The sequence below is a fragment of the Thermobia domestica genome, chromosome 15, assembly GCF_964235325.1.
Source record: "Thermobia domestica chromosome 15, izTheDome1.hap1.1, whole genome shotgun sequence".
Taxonomy (NCBI): Eukaryota; Metazoa; Arthropoda; class Insecta; order Zygentoma; family Lepismatidae; genus Thermobia; species Thermobia domestica.
In genome coordinates this window covers 192,050,975-192,074,351 of record NC_137468.1, presented here as the reverse complement: position 1 = coordinate 192,074,351, position 23,377 = coordinate 192,050,975, and the positions used below count along the sequence as shown (strand labels likewise).

At 34.3% G+C, this 23,377-nt stretch overlaps 1 protein-coding gene across 3 annotated transcripts in view; it reads left to right on the top strand.

Annotated features, from left to right (window-relative positions):
- LOC145671429 (calmodulin-like) overlaps positions 1-23,377 on the top strand; it is a 592,217-nt gene that overhangs the window by 495,900 nt on the left and 72,940 nt on the right. For all 3 annotated transcript variants that reach the window (XM_081740612.1, XM_081740613.1, XM_081740614.1), the window contains one exon: positions 21,864-21,897. In XM_081740612.1, coding sequence (XP_081596738.1) covers positions 21,864-21,897 — 34 coding nt within the window. The remainder of the gene's footprint in view (positions 1-21,863; positions 21,898-23,377) is intronic.

The window sequence follows — 23,377 nt, the reverse complement described above, 5'->3', positions numbered from 1 at the left end:
ACGTTTCTGAACATTGATATGTTTGTGGCCAATCCTTTCGACAATGAGATCTCGGAAACTACAGGCTCTAGAAAGATCACGTTTTCACTGATTGATTGCAAATTTTGTGTAGATTGTCCAGTTTTAATTGAATATTTAAAAAAAAACATGGTCATTATTTCTTTATTACATTTTTACGGGTACACTGGAAGTGTTGAAATAAAAATAAAAAGGTAAAGCATCATATCCTACGCATTATACATTCCAACACCACATAATAGCACATAGGGGTTGCATATCCCTCAGGCATTTGTTTCATGGCCAAATTATAATGAGAAACAGAGGATAACTATTTCTCCACTCTAAGTTGAATCTTTATTGTTTGGAGTGTTTTTCCCAATGAACACCATATATCACTGACATTATAATTGATTGTATGTGTAATATGTATTAGCTTATTTTAAAATATATAAAACGATAATCATGTCTGTTGTTCTGTATGGTTGCGAAACATGGTCGCTTACTCGGAAGGAAGAACATAGATTGAAAGTATTTGAGAACATCCTGAAATGAATATTCGGGTCCAAGAGGAATGGAAATAGGAAATGGCGGAAACTTCATAACGAGGAACTACATAGTTTATATGGTTTACCCAAAATTGTTAGGGCCATCAAATCTAGGAGGCTCAGGTGGGCAGGTCATGTTGCCAGGACGGAAGAAAGAAGGAACGCTTTCAAAATCTTAACTGGAAGACCAGCCGGAAAGCGACCATTAGGAAGACCTAGGCGCAGATGAGAGGACAATATTAAGATGGATCTCGCAGAAATAGGAATACAAAGTAGAAACTAGATCGAATTGGCTAAGGATAGAAGTCAGTGGAGAGCTTTTGTGAACGCGGCATTGAACCTTCGGGTTCCATAGGCCATAGAGTTAGTTAGTTTATGTATTTGCTTACTACATACTGCATGCAAGAAGAAAGAAAACACTGATCATACATGAATTAAAAACTTCAACCGGAAGTAGGCTCAAATCTTGCAAACACTCTGTATATATATATATATATATATATATATATATATATATATAACGAGTCGAGAACTTCCTCTTTTTTAAAAGGTTAAAAAGGATACTGCCTGAACAATATATTTCAAAATTAGTCTATTATATTTTTAATAATTGCTTTCGATGAGTAATTTATTTTTAAAAATTACTTTAGTGAAAAGAATATAAAAAGGAAGAAAATAATATAAATAAGTGTGTTACGTAATTTCTATAAAAGTATACCTTTTTCTTACAAAAAAAAACGTTCTCTTCTTTGATTTATGAAACATGATAACTTTACCACGAGTTCACTTACAAAGTTATCTTATTTTCTTACTAATAGGTAAGGATTACTTGCGCGATCGAACAGAAAGGTTTTTAGAGAGACTAGCTGGCTACAATGATTGAAACAAAAAAAAAAAAACCGATTTGGCAAGCACATACATTCTGGCATTTGTTCAAAATCACGTTAGATTTAGCTGAACAGTTTAAGTCATCATATCGAACAGTGTTACCAGATGTTCTCACACAGCGAGAGGTATAAAGTTTCCTGGTTCTATGGATAGCAGAATAGCCCTCATGTTTAGTTTTAATAGCCCCAGTTCGATTCTCTTTTGCGCTCTAAATATAACAGTCCCGACCATCACAATCGTATTTCCGGGTAACATTTGATATCGGGCTAAAAAAAAAATCATAGCATTCAACATAAAGTATGACATAATTGAAGCAAGGGTGTCATTTGAGGATGGCACGGGAGGCAATTGTCCCTACCCCTCCCACTTTCTTCATTCCACCATTTGTCATCATCACCGTCTCCTTTAGCCTAGCTAGCACAACTGCAGGACGTGAAACTCAAAATTTTCAATTTTCATTTTTTTCTTTGCATATTCAAACAAAATAAAAATAAAAATACAGCAAATACTGAAGATTAAAACACAATTATGGTTCTGGTTCGCGTCGTCCCGACTTCGATTTTCAGTGGGTACACTCGGTCGAAAAAGTGTAAAAATATTTTCAGGCCAGCCATCACGACCGAGAATTTTTTGGGTTTTCCTTATTCACACCGGGCAAATGCTGGAATGGTACCTAACATTTAGGTCCCAGGCCGCTTCCGTACTTCTCTTTCCCCTAAAAGTGTTATCGCCAGGGACGTCATCCCTCATACGTGACGAGCTAACATGGCCAAAGATGTCGACAGCCCAGAAATCTAAATCCTAATAATAATCCGAAAATACAATTCAAAGTTTAGTTTATACAGACATATATACAACTGTGGAGGATAAACTAGCAATAATAAAAATTTTAGGAATGATCAAAAATGGATCAAAAGATTGTGATCTTGGCAGATAATTATTTTTCGGATCAGGGGCCACAAAATTTTTGAACGGGCCCTAAATCGAGTTTTCGCGTTTTTTCTTTTTTTTTTCAGAATAAGCACTTCATACGAGGTAATTGATACTAAGAAAAAATGTAGGTGGCGTACGTAAAATCGTATGTTACATTTGTAAATCCTGTAGTTTTTGGACTTAACGTACAGCAAACGTATAAATGAAAACGCATGTTTTATAATACTTTCTGTATAAGTATTTTATCTGTACGTATTTTCCGTATGAAACAATATAGGCGGCCAGGATTTCACATACAAATGGACGTGTATATAACATATAGCTGAGGAATGTAACGTAAGTATACGAATGAGATATATGGAAAACTGTTAGATGTCCGACACCCTGCAACGGCATGATGGAACATCTAAGGTAAGTACATATGTAGCATATGGATAACGTATGCTCGATACTGATTTCTGTAGTAAGCAGGAGGATTCCGTATATTTGTACAATATACCGCTGTCCGGAGAATGTAGTTTTCTCAGTGTACTTTGAGTTTGGCTATACTGTATGTAGTTCTCCAGATAGAAGGCTTACAAGAAGATTTTTGACTGAAATGTATTGGATATTTTGATCCAAAAAGGTTATAACAAATTCGGATTTTAGAATACTAATGGGAGTCGCTGGCAAGAGAACGTAATAAAAAAAAGGAGGTCATGATATGACAGAGGTTGAGCAAACCTGATCAATGGTATAAATAGAACAAAATATCAATTTCCTAAACCGAACAGTGTCGGATATCTGAATATCAAGAAACCATTTAAGTCTCTTTCCATCCTCCTAGGACTAAAAAAAAAGTCTTTCCTATAAACTAGTATCCAAACATAAATAATCAATTTCCTACGACCAATGACTTCGGAGATCTGATAAAAGTCTTCGGTTCTATCCCTATCGAAAAAGTTGAGTTTCAGAAAATCCCGTCTTACTCACAGCCTAGGATTCTAGAACAAAGAGTGTACAAAAATTTCATGATCCTATACCCAACAATTTCGGGGGCCTAGTACACGGCGAACAACTCTTCAACACTTTTTCTTCCATTAACGGCCTATCTACGTGTCATCCATAACTCAAAGATAACATTTATCAAAAAATTTTAAATTTCCAATGATTGTTAAATCAATGGATTTATTATTTTATATACAGAGTCCATCAGAAGTCAGGGGCAATAAGCCAATTCTGTTGTGAGTCAAGATCATGGTGGAAAGACTACAAGGTGGGTGCATGCGCATGTCGCCTGGAGCGCTGTCGTGGCTGTGACTCATCTGGTTTGCAAGAGACAACGGGAAAAGGCGCGGCTTTAAGTGACAAATGGAAATTCTTTGTTACTTTGTTCTTTTAAATAATATTGAGAATGCCTAACTGTACAGTGTACGGCTGTAGTAATTATTACAGAAAAACTAAGGGAACTAATATAAAATACTTTAGATTTCCTCAAAAAGAGGGGGAATGTCTCCAGAAATGGATTGTAGCTTGCAGGTGACAGGACAAAATAAACCTAAAATATGGTAAGTTTTACACAAAAGTAATAAATAAATGCAATGTTAAATGAAATTATAAAAAAGCGATTTCATTATGTAGTTTCTTTTTAGTATTAATAGTATATAAGGCTACAGTAGCTTGTGTTGATTCTGCATACAAAAATCCAATAGTACGATTTAAAAAGACGAACTTTGAGGCAAGACCCGGATTCGAAATCATGAGGGAGGGGAACCGACAGAGGTGATCATTTCTATCATCATTTCCTTCTACATAAGATATTGAGATAAAATTTTCCTCACAGAGGCATGCATGTAACTCGAGAAGGGAGGCACGATGATCTAGGAGGCTTACCTCCCTCGAGTTAGGCAAATGGAGAGCATTGAACGCGTTAAAGTAGTTCAGGTCCCATTTCATTCTGGAAGTCTGCATTCCCTGAACCTCGGTGCTAAAACGGGACGTTGCACTTCAAATTAACTAACGAATGGAAGGTTCGTAATAACGATTAACGGTTACAAAGATATATAACAATTTATTAGATCAAGAGAATAAAGTATCCACCTACCATGTCAGGGCGACATTGTCGGGACATTTTTACACTCAGATTTTGAAATTTTTATTCATTTGAATCATAACTTTGGATAATTTACTTTGGATACATATTTAGGGGCCCCCTCCAGAATTACAAAATTAAGAATGAATGCAGTAAATTTAAAAATATGGTAGATTCTCAACCAATCAAGGAAGCACGATGGCTCAGTGGCAGAAGGCTCACCTCTGGTGCAATGGATACTGGTCTGCTTTTCGGTCAAGTGAGTTTGTGGTGGACAACATCGTGTCCGTGAGTTTCTCGGGGTACTCCCGCATTCTCATTCCACCAAATTCCACATAATCATTCATTTGAATTTATCTTTTATCTTCTTTAGACCACGGGACAGAAAAGAGAAAACTTATCAAGAAAATTATGTAATTTTATGGTTTATATGTTTTCTAGTCTAACTGTAACACCCCTACATCGTCTTCACCTACGCCTAGTACTTTGTTTCTTGCTTGAAATAGACATGTTGTAATTTCTTTGTTTGAGGTGCTTTGTATATACATATTTATTTCTATATATTTTTAGAACACAATAGTATATGTAACGTTTTATTTCGTACAAATGTTTAATAATACAGTTTGTTATGGCGTAAATTTTGACACTAATATTCAGAGAACTGTCAGTTTCACCAAACCTTTTGTTCAGATACAAATTCTATAAACAAGTGATCAGCGATTTCAAATAAGATGGTTTTTTTATAAATCAAAAATAAAAACGATGTTTAAAAGATTAAATACGTGCGTCCCTGCTCAATAAAATTTTTAACCTCCCCTGAGATTCTGACGAAACTTACATGGGAGCAACCTTTAAAAAAAAAAACTGTCCAAGCATAAGGAAAATATACGTACGTGCATTTCTGTTTATGAAAACCATGAATTCTCCCTTGAGATATTCTCAAAATTTATATGGGGTCATCAGTAAAGAATTCTCTTTCAAGCAAAATAATAATAATAGTAAATCAAAACCGATCAATGTGTTACGAAAATATACTTGAGCATACATAAATATATAATAATGAAATGCATGAACGACACATTGTGTTATAGATTATTCAGGCCTATACATACTCGACTGTATTACTTCAGATGTTTAAAAAAGAAAAGAAAGAAAGAAAAAGCAGAAAATGTAGTGAGTAATATTGGCTTGTTCAAGCTTCAAAATTGTTTAATATGAACTGGTATTGCTGTTTCTTTTGCTATTATAAATATCTTCCTTTGAATTCACTTAGCTTAAGCATGATTACATTACGTTTATATAATTATTGTTTGTAATAAATTTTTACTAAAATTTAAAAGATCACTATAAATAGAAAAGAAGTTTGCGTGTAAGATACCAGCGAGCAAGCGCTTGTTAAAAGTTCATCTGACTCTCACTGGCCACGTCTGAGACCAAGATGACGTCATGCGCCAGAGCGACAAGAATGTAGCACTGCATTGCATCCACCTTGTAGTCTTTCCACCATGAGTCAAGATCGGAAGAAAAATGGAAAGTACTTGGAAATAAGTGGTTTTTAATCTAAAATGGCGGAATTTTTTCGATCGTACCAGTTACTTGAGCTTCGTCCTATGATGAATGAAAAGGCAATGCTGCCAGTTCAGAAGGTTTTGGCTTTGGGCCCTCTTAATATCAACAATACAACCTTGTTGAGAAACTGATTTGAAGTGTTCCCAAACAACAATGTAAAATTTGATCGTGTCATTTTTGCGTGGCATTATGTTCTATTCGAACAACCTACATTACTGGAAATGTTGCTTTGTCATTTAACACTAACTGAACCTGCTCTATTTACAGAGCGCACAGTTCTACGAGGGCCATCCGGAAAATGGTGCCCGTTTGCGCCGCATGAAGCGCTGACGACTCGGGGAGCCGCTGGGCAAGGTCAGACCGCGTCAGTGGCTTGTCTGTCTGCTCTGTGCGAGGTTGCATGACGCTAGCAGTACCTGTGTTGTGTCTGTGCTCGTTTATAATGATTAAACGAATTGAGAACCCCGTCAGTTGTGAAGTGAGAGCCGTGATTAAATTTCTTAATGCACGAAACGTTCGACCTTGTGAAATTCATCACCAATTAAAGGAGGTGTATGGAGACAATGTGATGGACGAGTCGTCTGTTCGGCCCCCCCTGGTGTCGACACTTCAACCTGGGGAGGGGAAGTACACACGACGAGGAGCGTTCAGGGAGACCATCTGTTATTACAGACGAACTGCTGAGGTCAGTAGACGAATGCGTGAGGAACGATCGGCGCGTCAGAATTGATGAACTCTGTGAACATTTTCATCTCTTTACGAATCTTAAAGACTTTCTGTCGGGAAAAAGATTTGACAGCGATGAAGTACTTAAACGAGGCGTGACTACGTATCTCAATACGCTGGCGACGGAGGACTATGACGCTGGAATACAAAAACTCGTCACACGGTATGACAAATGCCTCAATTTGCTTGGTGATTATGTGGAGAAGTAGTATAAAGTATGCTGTTTCCAATAAAAATGTGTATATTTGTTAATATGTACTACTGTGTCTTTATTGCACAAACGGGTACCACTTTCCGGATGGCCCTCCTAATATGAGCGTGAATCTCTTTCCCTTTTCTCATTATATGTGTGCAAGTTCCATTACGAACACAAGTAAAGGACAGGAAGACTCTCAAAGGGAGTGAATTGCTATACACAAATATATATAAATGTAGTATTTTAATATATAGAATGTTGGGGGAGGGAGTTTGTGGCAAACTTGGAGAAGTAATAGATGATACCAAATGCAAATATTTTTTTCTTAAAATTCCATATCCGAGTACGCCTCATTGTGGGTCCATAAGCCTTCGAAGTTGCCAGCTTGCAAGAGGTTTTGTCATTCAGATTAATGCAAAGCGCCTGACATGTCCATCAACCCGCTAGACGTAGCCACTTTACTGGTTGCCTATCACAAGGGTCAATAGGGCGAAAACGACGCCTAAAATGTGGAATACAAAAATAAAGACTAGTTTGTTTGAAAATTTGAATAAGAACTGGCAAATCGCACAAAATCTGGAATCGACTAGCCAAAACGGCATGTTTCTAGCACATGTGGTTTTCGCGATCTCATTGTCGAAACGATTGACCCAAACATATAAACTTTTCTAGCATTTTAATATATAGCCTAGCTGGACCTGCTCTCTCTACACAGCGTATCATTCACATATGAGCATGAATCTCCTTGTCATTCCCCACAACATCTGTACGTGTCCCTTTACAAACACAAGTGGAAGACGTCTTGATAAAAATTGGCAAGAGATGCCATAAAGGAGAGATATTTTTCGATTACTTTTCAAAAACAACACCGACAACGTTTGAGAGGCGATTTCTGACTCTAAGATAAGACAAACAGTATAGACCAACCTGGGTGCACAAATGCTTCCTTTCGGCTGCCGAAAACATGAAAAAAATGAACTTTAAAGGTCCTTAGTTCCAAAACTATGGGACCTACCGTCATTGGGTCAAGACTTCACTTAGGAACTAGAATGTGCCCTATTCAAATATCAAAGTTTCAGAATCCTATGGTATTACCGCAACAATTTTTATAGAGGCAGCTTGCCTACGGGTATATAATTTGAAGTACTCACCAACTACCTCTATAAAAATTGTTGCGGAAGTACGGCAGGATTCTGAAATTTTCATAGTTGGATAGGGCACATACTAGTTCCTAAGCGGAGTCTTGACGCGACCACGGTAGGTCCCATAGTTTTGGAGCTATGGACCTTTAAAATTCAGTTTTTCATATTTTTGGCAGCCTATAACTCCGAAAGGAAGCATTTGTGCACCCAGGTTGGTCTATACTTTTTGTCTTATCTTGGTGTCAGGAATCACCTCCCAAACGTCGGTGTTGTTTTGAAACACCTATATATATCGGGTGTTCTAAAAATGGTGCCCACGGACTACAGGTTTTACTCGTCATTTGGCCTAATTCCTATTTTGCCTAACACTTTATCAGTTGTCAATCAGAAACAAAAATCACATCCGCCATTTTAGGTGAAATGCTAATTCCCACTTGACCTAATTGCCATTGTGCCTAACGATTTTATCAAGAAGGAAACATCCCTTATATACGAGACGAGGTGCATTTGCGAGACGAGAGTGAAAATTTTATGCGAGACGCGAAACGAGACTAAACCATGCGAGACGAGACGCTAGACGAGACGCTAGACGAGACTCGGTTAAGTCTCGCACGAGAAGTCTCGCGAGACTTCTCGCAGTCTCGCAACATTTATGAATTACATTTAATTGTATATTTAGTGATTTTACATTTATTGAGTTTTCTAAGTTGAGCGTTAATGCCTCCAGGAACAAAAAAGTGATTGGGGCAATAGACTTTTATGAGATTTATTATTATTCAAGGTTGATTTCCAGAATTAAAGCCTTCTTTAGTTTCTAAACATCATTAAAAAAGAAAATCTTTTTAAATTGGAAATTTATTACAGCACCGATTTAGGACTTTATTTTGCGACACAAACACATACACGCGGGCGCGCACGAATACATGAACTTCTGTTTTTGGTCTGAAAAGCGAATAAGACTCTCTATTACTGTGAAATGTGATATTTCTGTTGTTTCTGTCTTTTTCACATTACTACTAGCGATTAATGTTGGGGGATGGTGGGGAAATCCCCTCTCGTCGAAGTTTATCCCCGGCCTGGCACGCAGAAATAGCATGATATTTTTACATGGAATAAGTATTTTCTTTCTATATATTTATCAAAAACATCACTCTTTAGTTCGGAAGTTTAATTCAAACACTGGTTTGGTAGGATGGCCCTATAGGTTTGGTGTGACTTACACTTACTTTTTTTAAAAAAAAATTAATAACCTCACATTTGAGTAACACGAGCACTGGTGCCTAGTCTGTCAGATTCAACATTTCCTTTTCTCCGGATAGAATGCCTCTCAGCAAGCGATAAAATGCGGTCTACAACTGAGGTGTTGAAGTAGGAAGTTACACGAAACCGCGTTCTTGTAAGGTCAGCATTTTACTTAGCTCAGGATCAAAAAATGTCGTCTGTGTCTGTGTGGCTTGACACGAGTGCTGTCGGGTTAACCAAAACTTTTCAGGTTTTGATATTCTGGCAACACTGCAGTTAGTTCAACTGTATGATCTGGAAATTGATCCAGAAAGCTTTTTTTCGTATCAAGTATAGTTTGCTGGATATTTTGATTCTCGCAGTTGTTAACATATTGCGTTATCCACAACTCCGTTGACACAAGTAATGTTATTCCTTGGTGGTTGGTGTAAAGGGAGATAGGCGACAATAGATAGCAGCACTCTTCTCCTACACAAGTAACGTATTTTTATATTTTCTCTGCTGCTTCCACAAATTTAATGCTAGAGAGTTTAAACTTTCTGAAAAGAAAGTTCAAACCTATTCTAAGGGAACAATCCGTGTCAATTTTGGATATTATGACGTTAGAGCATTCCACGGACTAGAAGCAGGCAAAGACAAGGTTGAAATCCGGTTAAATAAAGACGAAGAAATTTACATATAGATATAGTAAAAGGATCCGGGTTTGGTTCAATGAGTTCAGAAAAACATATACGGAAACGTTATATTCTTTATATCCTAATTACATTGGCGACTTTTTTTTCGAGGCAAAAATGTGCCGGCATGGCATACTATAAAATATTGCTGGAGACCTCTAAGCTGGAAAACAATGTTGGATCCAGCAACAATTTATGCTGGTTTTGCTGTAAATTATACTATTAATTTGACGAAAATTAATGGTCCAGCAATCAAATTCCAGCACACTTTTTCTTTTAATTTGGAGCGGAGGGGATACAAGTTCGGATACCATGAACACTAGGTTCCGTCCCATTAGGATGTTATGAACATTCATCCCATGGAAAGCAATGGGAAATCACCATGGATTCACCTTGCCAAGGGACTTTTAGGTGAAATACCTGCCTTCGGACAGAATATCTCATCATCATTCATTAACAGCCATAGAATAACACATTGCAAAATTTTGACCCAGAATATATGCGAGACTGCGAGACCATGCGAGAAAGTCTCGCGCGAGACGCTAGATGAGACACAAAATTTTATACGAGACGCGAGACGAGACTTCACATTTGCGAGACGAGACGAGATGCGAGACAAGACCAACATTTGAGACTGCGAGACGAGACGAGACTTTTCCATTTCTCGTCTCGTCTGGTCTCGCGTGCATCCTTAATAGAATATCTGACAGTGCTTCCATACTTAATAGATAAATAAGTGACAGAAACTTACATACAAAAGTCAGATTTATTTCAAATAACTGCAACATAAAAAAATTCAAATATACAAAAAATAACTTTCATTAAAGAAATTGCTCATACCATATTAACAACTTATCACAATGAAACTTTCAGCTTATCACAATGGAAAGCTTAACATATCACAAGAAGGCAATGTTTATCCTTAAAATACTCATTTTAACATTTAATATGGTTGATCAATTAATTACACAAACTATTAACAAGTGTAGATGTGAATGAAATCTCGTAATGCTGAACAAAACAAAATCAAAGATATGTTTCACGATACCTGCAACTTAGCTCAATCTGGGCTCGGAGTCTAGTTAAAATGAATCGCGGCTAAAAGCCCACAGGATAAAAATTTAAAATTCAGAGGATATTTAATTTACTTACTACAATTATTACATTATATTGTATGCCGTAATACAGTCAATATGCATAAGTCAAAAAGAAAAAAAGAAAGAAAATAGAACAATTCAAGAAGTAACGCTGACGTCTAATGTGATATAGAACACAATACGTATGCAGGTGTCAGTACGTACGTAGTCATTCCGCGGCGTACCGTAGTTGTTCTAGATATTTCGTAGTAATTTCTTCTAGTAATTGTAGTAATTTCTTTTATTAAGTTATTTTTTGAATGAAATAGGTGTATACCTGTAAAGTATGGAAACACTGTCATATCTTCTATAGCGGATATTTCCTTCCTGATAAGATCGTTAGGCGTAATGGGAATTAGGCGAAATTTTCACTTCGCCTAAAATGGCGGATTTGATTATTATCTGTGATTGACAGCTGATAAAATGTTAGGCAAAATGGGAATTAGGCGAAGTGAGAAGACACCGGACTAGAGAGCACTATTCTACAAGTCAAAGTAAGGCGAAAAATATACAGGGTAGCCCAAAAGTCGGTATACAGTCCTACTAAGTATGACATTTTAGTTTATTAAGATAATTAGTTTATTTGGTTCTGTCTGTTCCAAGCTTAAGGTATAAGTGAAGAGAGATTAGGAGCAAATAATAAAGAAACTAAGTCACTACCTGAATGGATAATAATAACAAAAATATATAAAATGTTATGAGCCGGTCAGTACGGGACTGTATACCCACTTTTGGGCCACTCTGCATATAATTATACATACACGTATACCTTCTGAGTTTTGGTCTGAAGAAACGAATTCCACTATGAGACAACATCGCAGATGCAGAACCACGCAGTAGATCTACCAATCCATCAAATAGTTACATCAATTCTTTGCAGATGGCAGTTAAAGTGGATACACGTTGATATTAGCACCATCTATTAGCCTAACAATCAATGTAACTGCTTGATGGATTCATAGAGTAATTGTAATGCTTCTAAATTAATTTACGACCTTGCAACATTCCGAAATTTTTGATTGTCTATAGCAGTTGAAGGATATATACAGAGTGTTTCAAAACAACACTGACAACGTTTGGGAGGTGATTCTTGATTTCGAGATAAGACAAAAAAGTATAGACCAACCTGAGTGCACAAATGCTTCCTTTCGGAGTTATTGGCTGCCGAAAACTTGAAAAGTCCAAAGCTCCAAAACTATGGAAACTACCCGTAGTCGGGTCAAGACTTCACTTACTAACTAATATGTGCCTATCCAAATATCCAAATTTCAGAATCCTGCGGAATTATTGCAACATTTTTTATAGAGATAGTTGGTGAAAACTTCAAATTATATGCCCGTAGTTAAACTCCCTCTATAAAAATTGTTGTGTGAGTACCGCAGAATTCAGAAACATGTATTTCTGGATAGCTCATATATTAGTTCCTAAGTGAAGTCTTGACCAACCATGGTAGATCCCATAGTATTGGAGCTATGGACCTTTAAAGTTCTTTTTTATTCATGTTTTCGGCAGCCTAGAACTCCAGAATGACGGATTTCTGCACTCAGATTGATCTATACTTTTTGCCTTATCTTGGTGTCAAGAATCACCTCCCAGACATTGTTGATGTTGTTTTGAAATACCCTGTATTTTGTTTCTCAATACATAAAAATAGCGTAGACGTTGCCTGGTGAAACGGATGAACCACGTGAAATGAATTTTTGAACATAATTAGCGCATGACCAGAGTCGGGATTTTAACATGTTAAATTTCATTAAAGAACGGATAGTAAGGGATGTAAAGGGCATTTACTAGTTTACGCCAAAATTTCAAAATTTATGCCAAACATAGTGTCTCCAGAGCCTCTCGAACGAACGTACAGACGGGCGGGCAGACATATGTTCAAAATAACTTCATTTTTTTTTTTTTTTTGGTATGTGGATTCCATGAAACGCATAAATCTATTGAAATCTCGAATTTGATTTTTTTTTTCACGATTACTGAGCTCATCCGTGCCTAAACGGTTAGCGTACGCGCTTTTGGCGTGGGAGACTCGGGTTCCATTCTCGGGGGAAGCTCATGTGGTTCGTATTTCACGTTAATCAGTAGTTCAAGTCTCATATAGCCTCGCTGCTGAAAGGGACGTTAAATTCCAAATTAACTTAATTCAACTTTTTTTACGATTACCACACTTTGTTCTGTCCTATCGTCGCTCGAAAGTAAAAACAAAAGAAAAAAAGAAAAGAAAAGAAAAAAGAAATTGCAGCAGGAATCTCAGAGGAGCACGGTTCCTATTGACCTTACGCCAGATGGAAGAAACCAAACTTAAATGTCTGTTCTCATTCTGATTGCTGTTTATACTTTCTTCAGACAGCACAGGCATTACGTAACATATGTCTCTCTTTCTTCTCAGATTAAATTTGGAACTTAACGTTAGCTAATGCTATGTTATTGTTTATACCGTAGCGCATGCACTTTTATGATGTCACACCTGTAAAAAAGAATTGATTTCAGTTAGTCTTTGCGGAATCTCATCTAAGTGGAGATTGAAATGTCTAGTCACTACGAAAATGAGTCTTGATGAGGTCTGGGAATATTCATTACCTTACAGGTACATCAGCAGCTATCATTAAATACTGTTAACTAGGGGCCTATTTCTCAAAACACCCAGTCTTGTATTGCTATTATTAATTTGTTCAAAATCCAATACAGTGGGACTTCAATAACTCGAAGCTTAAGGAAATAGATAAAAATTTGAGTTGAGTTTTGTTGATTTTGAGCTTAACGTCGCTTTCAGCAGCGAGGCTATATGAGACGGTACCTACTGATTAAATTGGAATTCGAACCACATAAGCTCCCGCCGGGAATCGAACCTGAGTTCCCCACGTCAAAGGCGCGTACGCTAACCGCTTAGCCACGAAGGAGCTCGATAAAAAATTTGAGTTATCGAGTTTTTCGAGTAATAAAGATTCGAGTTATCAAGGTGACCACAACAAAATTTCGAGATATCAAAGTTCCGCGTTCTTCATAAAAAGTAACTATACAGTTTAACCTCTATAACTCGAAGTTTTATTCATTCAACCTCTATAACTGGAAGTTTTATTCATTGAACCTCTATAACTCAAAGTTTTATTCATTCAACCACTATAACTCGAAGTTTTATTCATTTAACCTCTATAACTCGAACTTTTATTCATTCAACCTCTATAACTCAAAGTTTTATTCATTTAACCTCTATAACTCAAAGTTTTATTCACTCAACTTCTATAACTCAAAGTTTTATTCATTTAACCTCTATAACTCAAAGTTTTATTCACTCAACTTCTATAACTCAAAGTTTTATTCATTTAACCTCTATAACTCAAAGTTTTATTCACTCAACTTCTATAACTCAAAGTTTTATTCATTTAACCTCTATAACTCGAAGTTTTATTCATTCAACCTCTATAACTCGACGTTTTATTCATTCAACCTCTATAACTCAAAGTTTTATTCATTTAACCTCTATAACTCGAAGTTTTATTCATTCAACCTCTATAACTCGAACTTTTATTCATTCAACCTCTATAACTCAAAGTTTTATTCATTCAAACTCTATAACTGGGAGTTTTATTTACTCAACCTCTATAACTCAAAGTTTTATTCATTCAACCTCTATAACTGGGAGTTTTATTTACTCAACCTCTATAACTCGAAGTTGTGAAAGTTCTTTAAATTAAATAAGATGACTAGTAAAAAATAAAACAATAGATATGCTTAGCAACAATGACAACTACGTAAAAGCATAAAGCTATATCTTCGAGTTATCGAAGTCACATCAAAAGAAATTCGACTTATAGAGGTAAACTTTGACCCGTAGATGTTCTGAGACACAAAAGTTCAGAGTTACCGAAGTTTTTAAATATGATAATGAAACCCTTAAAATTCTACTTATCGAGATTGTAACTACTCTGTTTCATGGAATAAACCTTTGTAGACCCAAAATGATTAAATATTAAAAGAGTGTTTTTTTTATTATGCCAATAACTGGTGAATACCATTCAGTTCTAGGCCCTGCTTGATGTCTTTCATTTTCCTTACACATACTCAAGAACAAAGTTGAATAATAATAGCGACAACGCATCTCCTTGTTTCACGCCATTCTCGATGTGAAAGCTTGTAAACAAGAATTTTCCTACTCGGACTTTATTTTGAGATTCATTTAAATGTATCTTAATTAATCTTAATTGCGAATGCTTAAGTGTTAATTGTGAATCTCAAATTATATCTTAGATGACCTTTCTTTAACTTCTCGAGACAAAGTCAACTCCTCCAATAGATGCCTGGCGACGCCATCGATAGACGAAGTTAAAACATAGAAAAGAGCTGGCTAAAATAATGATGCTAATTCCGTATCTGAGGATATTTTGTTGATGGCTCTACCTACTTTGCAGATACAGTGCGTAACATACATTATAAGGATTAAAAAACGCTCCTAAGCAACTCTTTTTTTTAAATATACTAAAAAGTAACAAGAACAGAAAGAAGCAGAAATTTCAAGGGAAGAAAGAAAGAAAAATAGGAAGAACATAGAAAAACAAGAACAGATATAAAACAAAGAAAATATAACAAAAGAACAAGAAAAGAAATAAAACACGAAAGAAATAAAAGAATGAGGAAAGAGGAAAAGGAGTAAGAAAATAAATAAAAAGAACAAGGAAAGAAAAAGAAAAGGTGAAAAGAAATAGAAAGGTGAAAAGATAATAAAGAGAAAAACAAGGAAAGAATGAGAAAGAAGAAAATAACAAGAACGACAAAAGTACAAGAAAAGACAAAAGAAAGAGAAAAACGAAGAAAATAGAAACAAAGAGACAAGAACAAGAAAAGAGAAATATAGAAAAGAGAAAAACAGAAAATAAGATAAAGAAAGAAAAAGAATGGAAAAGAAGAAAAAGAGCAAGAAAACCAAGAAACCAAATAAAAATAGATATTAAGACAACAGAAAAAGAACTAAACAGATGAAAGAAAGAAAAGAACGAGCTAAAAGGAAAAGAAATATGGAAATAAAGAAAGAGAAAGGTTGAAAAGAAATAGAAAGATGAAAATAATATAAAGAGAAAAACAATTAAAGAAAGAAAAAGAAGAAAATAAAAAGAACGATAAAAGTACAGGAAAAGTCAGAAAAAGAGAGAAAAGTAAAAGAATGAAATAAAAACAAAAAGAAAAGAAAAGATAGTACAGAAAGAACAGAAAATAAGTAACAAGAAAAATAAAGAAAACGGAAAAACAAGAAAAGAAATGGAAAGAGAAAGAAAACGAGAAAAGAAATAAAAACAAAGATAATAAAAAGAAAAGAAAAAAGAAGTAAACTGACTAAAGGAGAAAAGAGAAAAGAATGAGCAAAGAAAAGAAAAATAAATAAGAAAATAAAAAGTGAGGGTGAAAAAATAGAAAGGGAAAGAAAATAAAGAGAAAAATAAGAAAAGCAAGAGAAAGGAGAAAAAGAACGATAAAAGTACAAGAAAAGTCAGAAGAAACAGAGAAAAGAAAGACAAAGAAGAAAATAAAAACCAAAGAGAAAATAACACGAAAAGGAGAAGAAAGATACGAAAGAAAAAGAACGGAAAATAACAAAAAGAAAGAAAGAAAGACGACCAAGAAAAGGTAAAGAAAGTTTCCGGAGTCATGATTCGGAAATAAAATTTTAAAGAATTTATGAACATTGAAAGCATCAGAACATTTTCATTGATTTTTGTATATATTATCATTAGAGCAGCCCACATTAAGATTTATTTTTTGCTTAATTATTCTATACTAGCAGCGTTCACCCCGCTTCGCTGCGGTCACCCCGGAACGCAATAAACTTTGTTACTTAGATAATTTTTACTTTTTCGCTTTCAAGTGATATGATAAAAACCATAGAAGATTGCAGTAAATGTTAACATTATATCGCCTCTCATTTATGTTAACCCGCCCCGCTTCGCTGCGGTCACCCCGGAACGCAATAAACTTTGTTACTTAGATAATTTTTACTTTTTCGCTTTCAAGTGTGCAGTAAATGTTAACATTATAGCGCCTGTCATTTATGTTAACCCGCCGAGTGACACGGTCATGCGGGTTGCATATAAATACGTTTATTTTTACCTATGATGAACTAACAAAGGATTTGTGGACACCTGAATGGTCAATTATCTCAAGACACTGGTAATTGAAAATTAAAGTGATATGATAAAAACCATCTAGGGTCCAAATCCTAATAACCCCCCAAAAATGAAAGAAATTGGTTCAGCCGTATTAGCGTGATGAGCGGACAAAGGATTTGTACGTTCTCTTTTATATATATAGATATTTTTCCAAATTATGCTTTATTGTTAATTTCAATCATTGTTTAACATAAATCGTGTATAATGTATAATATTTATTATACATTAAATATTCTAAATATATTGATCCATTTATAATTATTTTATGCAACCAGTTTCTTTCATATTTAATTAACTTTCTACTTAATGCATTGTAAAGAGATATGCTTTACTCGAGTCAGATTTTTCATCACTTGTGTGCGCCTTAGAGGTGCATATATACAGAAAGGGAAAGTAAAAGATGCCACCAAATGTGCTCAAGTTCAAGAAATACACATGCGGAGTTCTTGTGCACGTTTTGTGCATTTCGTATCATCATATATAACTGCGCAGTTACACTTAGAATAAAACTATTGTTTATTCATTGTTGGCGAAAAGTTTTCTTCTTATTTTCCTTTTTTTCTTTTCTCCACTTCAAAAGATTACACCGAAAAGTTTACATAAATAAAAATAAGCTTTTCATTGTTGCATTGTTATGTTTTCAAAGGTTTTGCACTGTAAATATTGGTTTTAAAAAATATTAATACAGTATGTTAAACAGAATTGTTCCAGAATTGTTCTAATAGAAATTTTCAAGAATTTTTCTATATATATTTAAATTATGCTTTATGCTTTATATTCCAAAATTATGCTTTACTATGCTTCTAACATTAGTTTTTTCTGGACCCTTAGACAACCACAACCATGTTCAAGGTACCAACCATATGTGTAAATTGCTGTTATGCTTTTTATGCTTTTGTGTTGCTCTAATTATCATAATTCAACTTTTTCGTTCGCAATATTTTGTATACAGCAACTACATTATTAGAACAAAATTTTTAGACCAGAACTTCTCATATTTGGGTAGGATAGATAAGTTACAACGCTAGAAAGAGATAACAACATCAGATGTTAACAAACAGAAATAAATTTTGCATTAATTGTAGAGGGCGCGAGCACCGTTGACAATGGACTAAAACACTAATTATCTTAATAGAATCTGATTCAAATGTAGTGTTTCCTCCTTCCACTTACATGTAATAGTACTTATCGATTAATCGCTGTCGCAATAGATGGCATTCTTAAGGGTAATGAACATCTACATGTTCCATCTTTACACGGAGTATTTTTTGAATAAAGTATCTGAAATTTGAATACTATAAAAATTGCCACTTTTCATCATATAGGAAGCGGAATTTTGAAAATCGTTAAAATATACGCATTTCCTTATTTTAAATTGGATATTTTTTTAAAAAAATGTTACATCTCTAATTTAAACGAGTTTTTCATTTTGGACATTTCTGAACAAGAATATAAAATTTAAATATTATTGCCCTCCTTTCTTTCTGGAGCGGAATTTTCGAAACATCTGATTGGTCAATTTTAAAGTGGAACTTATAATCTAAGTTTTATGTCCCTAACTTTAGGGATCCTGAGATATTGTTCCCCAGGGAAATTTCAGGGTTTCGAAAATAGTGCCGTTCTGTAATGGTGTGGACATTTTTACCATAATTTTTCGTCATTACTTCTTTGCAGTATCAAACATGTTATTTCAAAAACAGTTTTCTACTGCTTCTTAAACCTGTCATTTAGAACAGACAATAGTTGGCGCAATAATAAAAACAAACAATTATTTGGAAAGAAAGTTGTGTTTGACATTTGATTCAACAGAGAAAGAAACGCAGATATAAATATTTTACAAGACATTATTGAATATGTACTTTTAATAATAGTGGATATGTACTTTTCTAATAGTTGACGTGATAATGAAATGAAAATTGTTATATTTGAAAGAACATAGGAGGGAACGTAGATATTGTAAAATCTCTTTCAATCCTTTTTTTAATATCCTTTTACTCGAGATTTCTTCATAGTTTGTTGTTAAAATACTATATATATATCTTCATTTTATTGTCCTAAGAAACCATTATATGTTGCCAGTAAAATAATTTAAATTAATCGAGCTTTTGGTGTAATAACCACAGTATTTCATGTCACGCCCCCCATTATGAAATCCTGGCTAAACAAACGAATATATGTTGACAGAAAATAGTTTTTAATTAGGGCAACCCAAAAGCATAAAAAGCATAACAACAATTTACACATATGGTTGGTACCTTCAACATGGTTGTGGTTGTCTAAGGGTCCAGAAGAAACTAAAGCATAATAAAGCATAATGCACTTTTAAAAGTATAATTTTGGAAAAAAGGCACAAAGCATATTTTAAAATATATAGAACAATTCTTGGAAAATTCTATTAGAACAATTCTTGGACAATTCTGTTTAACTGCAAGTTTAACAAACTGTATTAATATTTTTTAAAACCAATATTTACAGTGCAAAACCTTTGAAAACAACAATGCAACAATGAAAAGCTTATTTTTATTTATGTAAACTTTTCGGTGTAATCTTTTGAAGTGGAGAAAAGAAAAAAAGGGAAAGAAGAAGAAAACTTTTCGCCAACAATGAATAAACAATAGTTTTATTCTAAGTGTAACTGCGCAGTTATATATGATGATTCGAAATGCACAAAACGTGCACAAGAACTCCGCATGTGTACCTCTTGAACTTGAGCACTTTTGGTGACATCTTTTACTTTCCCTTTCTGTATATATGCACCTCTAAGGCGCACACAAGTGATGAAAAATCTGACTCGAGTAAAGCATATCTCTTTATAAGTGCATTAAGTAGAAAGTGCATTAAATATGAAAGAAACTTGTTGCATAAAATATTTATTAATGGATCAATATATTTAGAATATTTAATGTATAGTAAATATTATACCTTATACACGATTTATGTTAAACGATAATTGAAATTAACAATAAAGTATAATAAACCATAATTTGGAAAAATATAAAGCATAATTAAGCAAAAAATAAAACATAATATGGGTTGCTCTATTTATAATGATCGAGCCACTGGTGTGATAACCACAGTATTTCATGTCACGGATATTAAGAAATCCTGTCTACGTGCCTAGTGTCCTCCTCCAAGAAAACAACTTCCATTATCCCCTTTTATTATATGTATTTTTTAAATGCTTTCTTATCCCTTTCTTTTAGTCTCATAGGGAGTATTCTATCCAAATTGCACATTTGTAGTTACAGTAGTGTGGCCTATGGATTGATGAAGTATTCAATTTTTCTTTATATTGTCAACTTGGGTTGTTACTCCTTTAAACTTTATTTGAGAATGTAGTATTTCTAGTAATAGAGTACTTTCAATAGACCCAGATTGGTAGCATTAGCTCAAGGTAGCGGTACAACTTACATCACCTATATTGCTATTTTTTTAAAAAAAAAACACACCTAAAATGTGCTATGAGGTATTTTTGCGGATCTTCACCATTGTTTTGAGTCAGCAAAACAGAACCGTGTGCGTAAATGAGGAACACAATTTAATGTAATAGTTAACACGTATTTCGACTCATTCTATTATGTCTAAGTGTGTGTTTGTGTAATGAATGTCTGTTATTTAAGTCAAAAGTGTTTAACAATTCTCAGGCTAAAAGACGAGAGGTTAACTGAATCATATCTAACATAGATGACGATGACAGCCCAAACCCAGAAGTCCACTTGCTGAGCGCAAGTATATCTGATATACACACAAACAGTCTTATTTGAATAACTTTATAAGTGTTTGATTTTAAATCTCGATGACCGACTGCGACTAAGATTCACAGTGTACTAACTATCGTTGACTATCGACGTTATCTCTTCAAGTTTGACTCCAACCAGGTCTCTAATTCTGTCTGACTGTAACGAAACTAAAGTATTTAAACAACAAAGATGCTTGCACTGCAGCTCGCGAATCCCAAAATTTGAGCTGAAATCATTACACGTGCGTATGAGATTGCTCTGAAGATATCTTAGTCAACCAATTTTTCTTAAAGATTGAGCGTCATGTCAACACTCTGAATTTTACATAATTTATGTGTAAAGCTGTCCGATGTAATGTGTTTGTGTTGACAACAAAACATAAAATTACCAAAAAAAAAATCTTACATTCACAGAAAACATTTCAAACAATTTACAGCATTAACAACATTCACAAACTGTATTTTATGAAACTGAAATACCAAAACAAAAATAATCTTTGAAAGTCTTAAAAAACTGAAAATTTAAGATATACAATATCTCCAATATTATTATTTTGAGATATTAAAATATTACCATCCTTGACAATATAATAGTATAGATTATTTTTATTACTATTATAATTTAAATGTATATTTCACTTGGTAAAATTGAAATTAAAAAATAATCTTTTCCAATTTTGTGGAATGCAGGATAAATATAGAGACGTTAGGGAAAATTTTTGATCTTAAATTTTGCCAAATTAATCTGAATTTTCTAATTGGATTTTATTTAATCTTACAATTTTTTCACTTCTTTAAAGCTAAAAATCAAACTAATTTATTTGTATCTTTGTCTTTCCAGACGGAGTATGGGCTTACAGAAGATCAAGTAGCAGGTAATAAAACATGATATTCATTATTCCAACTCTAGAACAATATATATGTAGTACATATTATGTATTACGAGTATGTAGTACAAGATTATTTGGCGCAAATTGCATCAAACACATTTCTTTTTAGTAGGGAAATTGCTTATACCAGGGATGCAAATAGCCACTCGCCCCGGGCGAGTGATTCATCGGTGCGGGCGAGTTTTTAATATCACTATTATTTATTTGAAAGGTAAGTAAATGATTTCTATTGTGGGATGTGGGCTAGTAGCTTTTTTCTTGGACTAGTAAAATTTTGTTGCTTATTTGCATTCCTGGCTTATACTGTTACTTGAGGCTAATTAATGCCTTGGAGAGAAATCCTGTTACAAAATGGTCCATTTTTGAATCAATAAAACAATGAACTTGTAATAATAATGGTACAAGACAAGGACAATTTTCTATAAAGTTTTACGTACACATAATACACGAATAAACATGTCTACCAGGTAATATTGATATTTAGCTATATAAACAAACTTCTTTTCTTTAAATTTTGGAAATTCAATAAATTCTTATGGGAATAAAATAAAGTTTCTTCCAAAATTTATTTTTTAAAAAATATAGCACAATCAAGTGATGTATACAGAATTCTTGTTTGGGGTGTGTGATGACATTCTTGAATTGCGGATCGGAGGTTGTACAGTCACCAGCATAAAAATATGAACAATTTGGCTACTATAATTCTATATGGTCGTATCGGACACATGTGCTAATGCTACAAACGCCTGGACGGATGCAACTCAACGTACACGTAACATTTCACTACCCTGCCTAAACCAGATCTTTATACTGTACAGTTGATGGGGCATGAACTCTTTCTAACTAAAGGATTTAATTAACAATGTGACAGTATTAATAACTTACCATATATACATAGCTCTCCATATTACACATATAGCTACATAGGAGTGAATTACTATTACTATCATTATTACTACTATTATTACTACTATTACTACTATTACTACAATTACTATTATTATCATTATATTCCCAAGTATGAAACCATTTTGATAGTGTGTGAAACTAGGGCCACGACTTGTGTGAACTGTATAAATAAGCAATTTACAAGGAAAGAAAAACTGTTCATGAAAGTGAATTTGCTTCAGTGCATTTATATGGTTTAAAAGAAAACTTGAGGTAAAAAACGCAGGGGGCACGGTCGCTCAGTGGTAAAAAGCTTACCTCTGATATGTAGGGTCCCTGGTTCCATCCCCGGCCAAGTAAGTTTATGGTGTACAACATCGTGTTCTAGGGTTTTCTCGGGGTACTCCCGTTTCCTCCCACATTCACATTCCACTAATTCTTTCCACATCATTCCCTTGCTTTAATAATCGTCTCTCTTAGCCTAAAGAACATAATGCTGGACGTTAAACTTTAAAAAAAAAATCATTTCATTTTCATTTCGAAGTAAAAATATTAAACTCAGACACTGTTTTGCAAT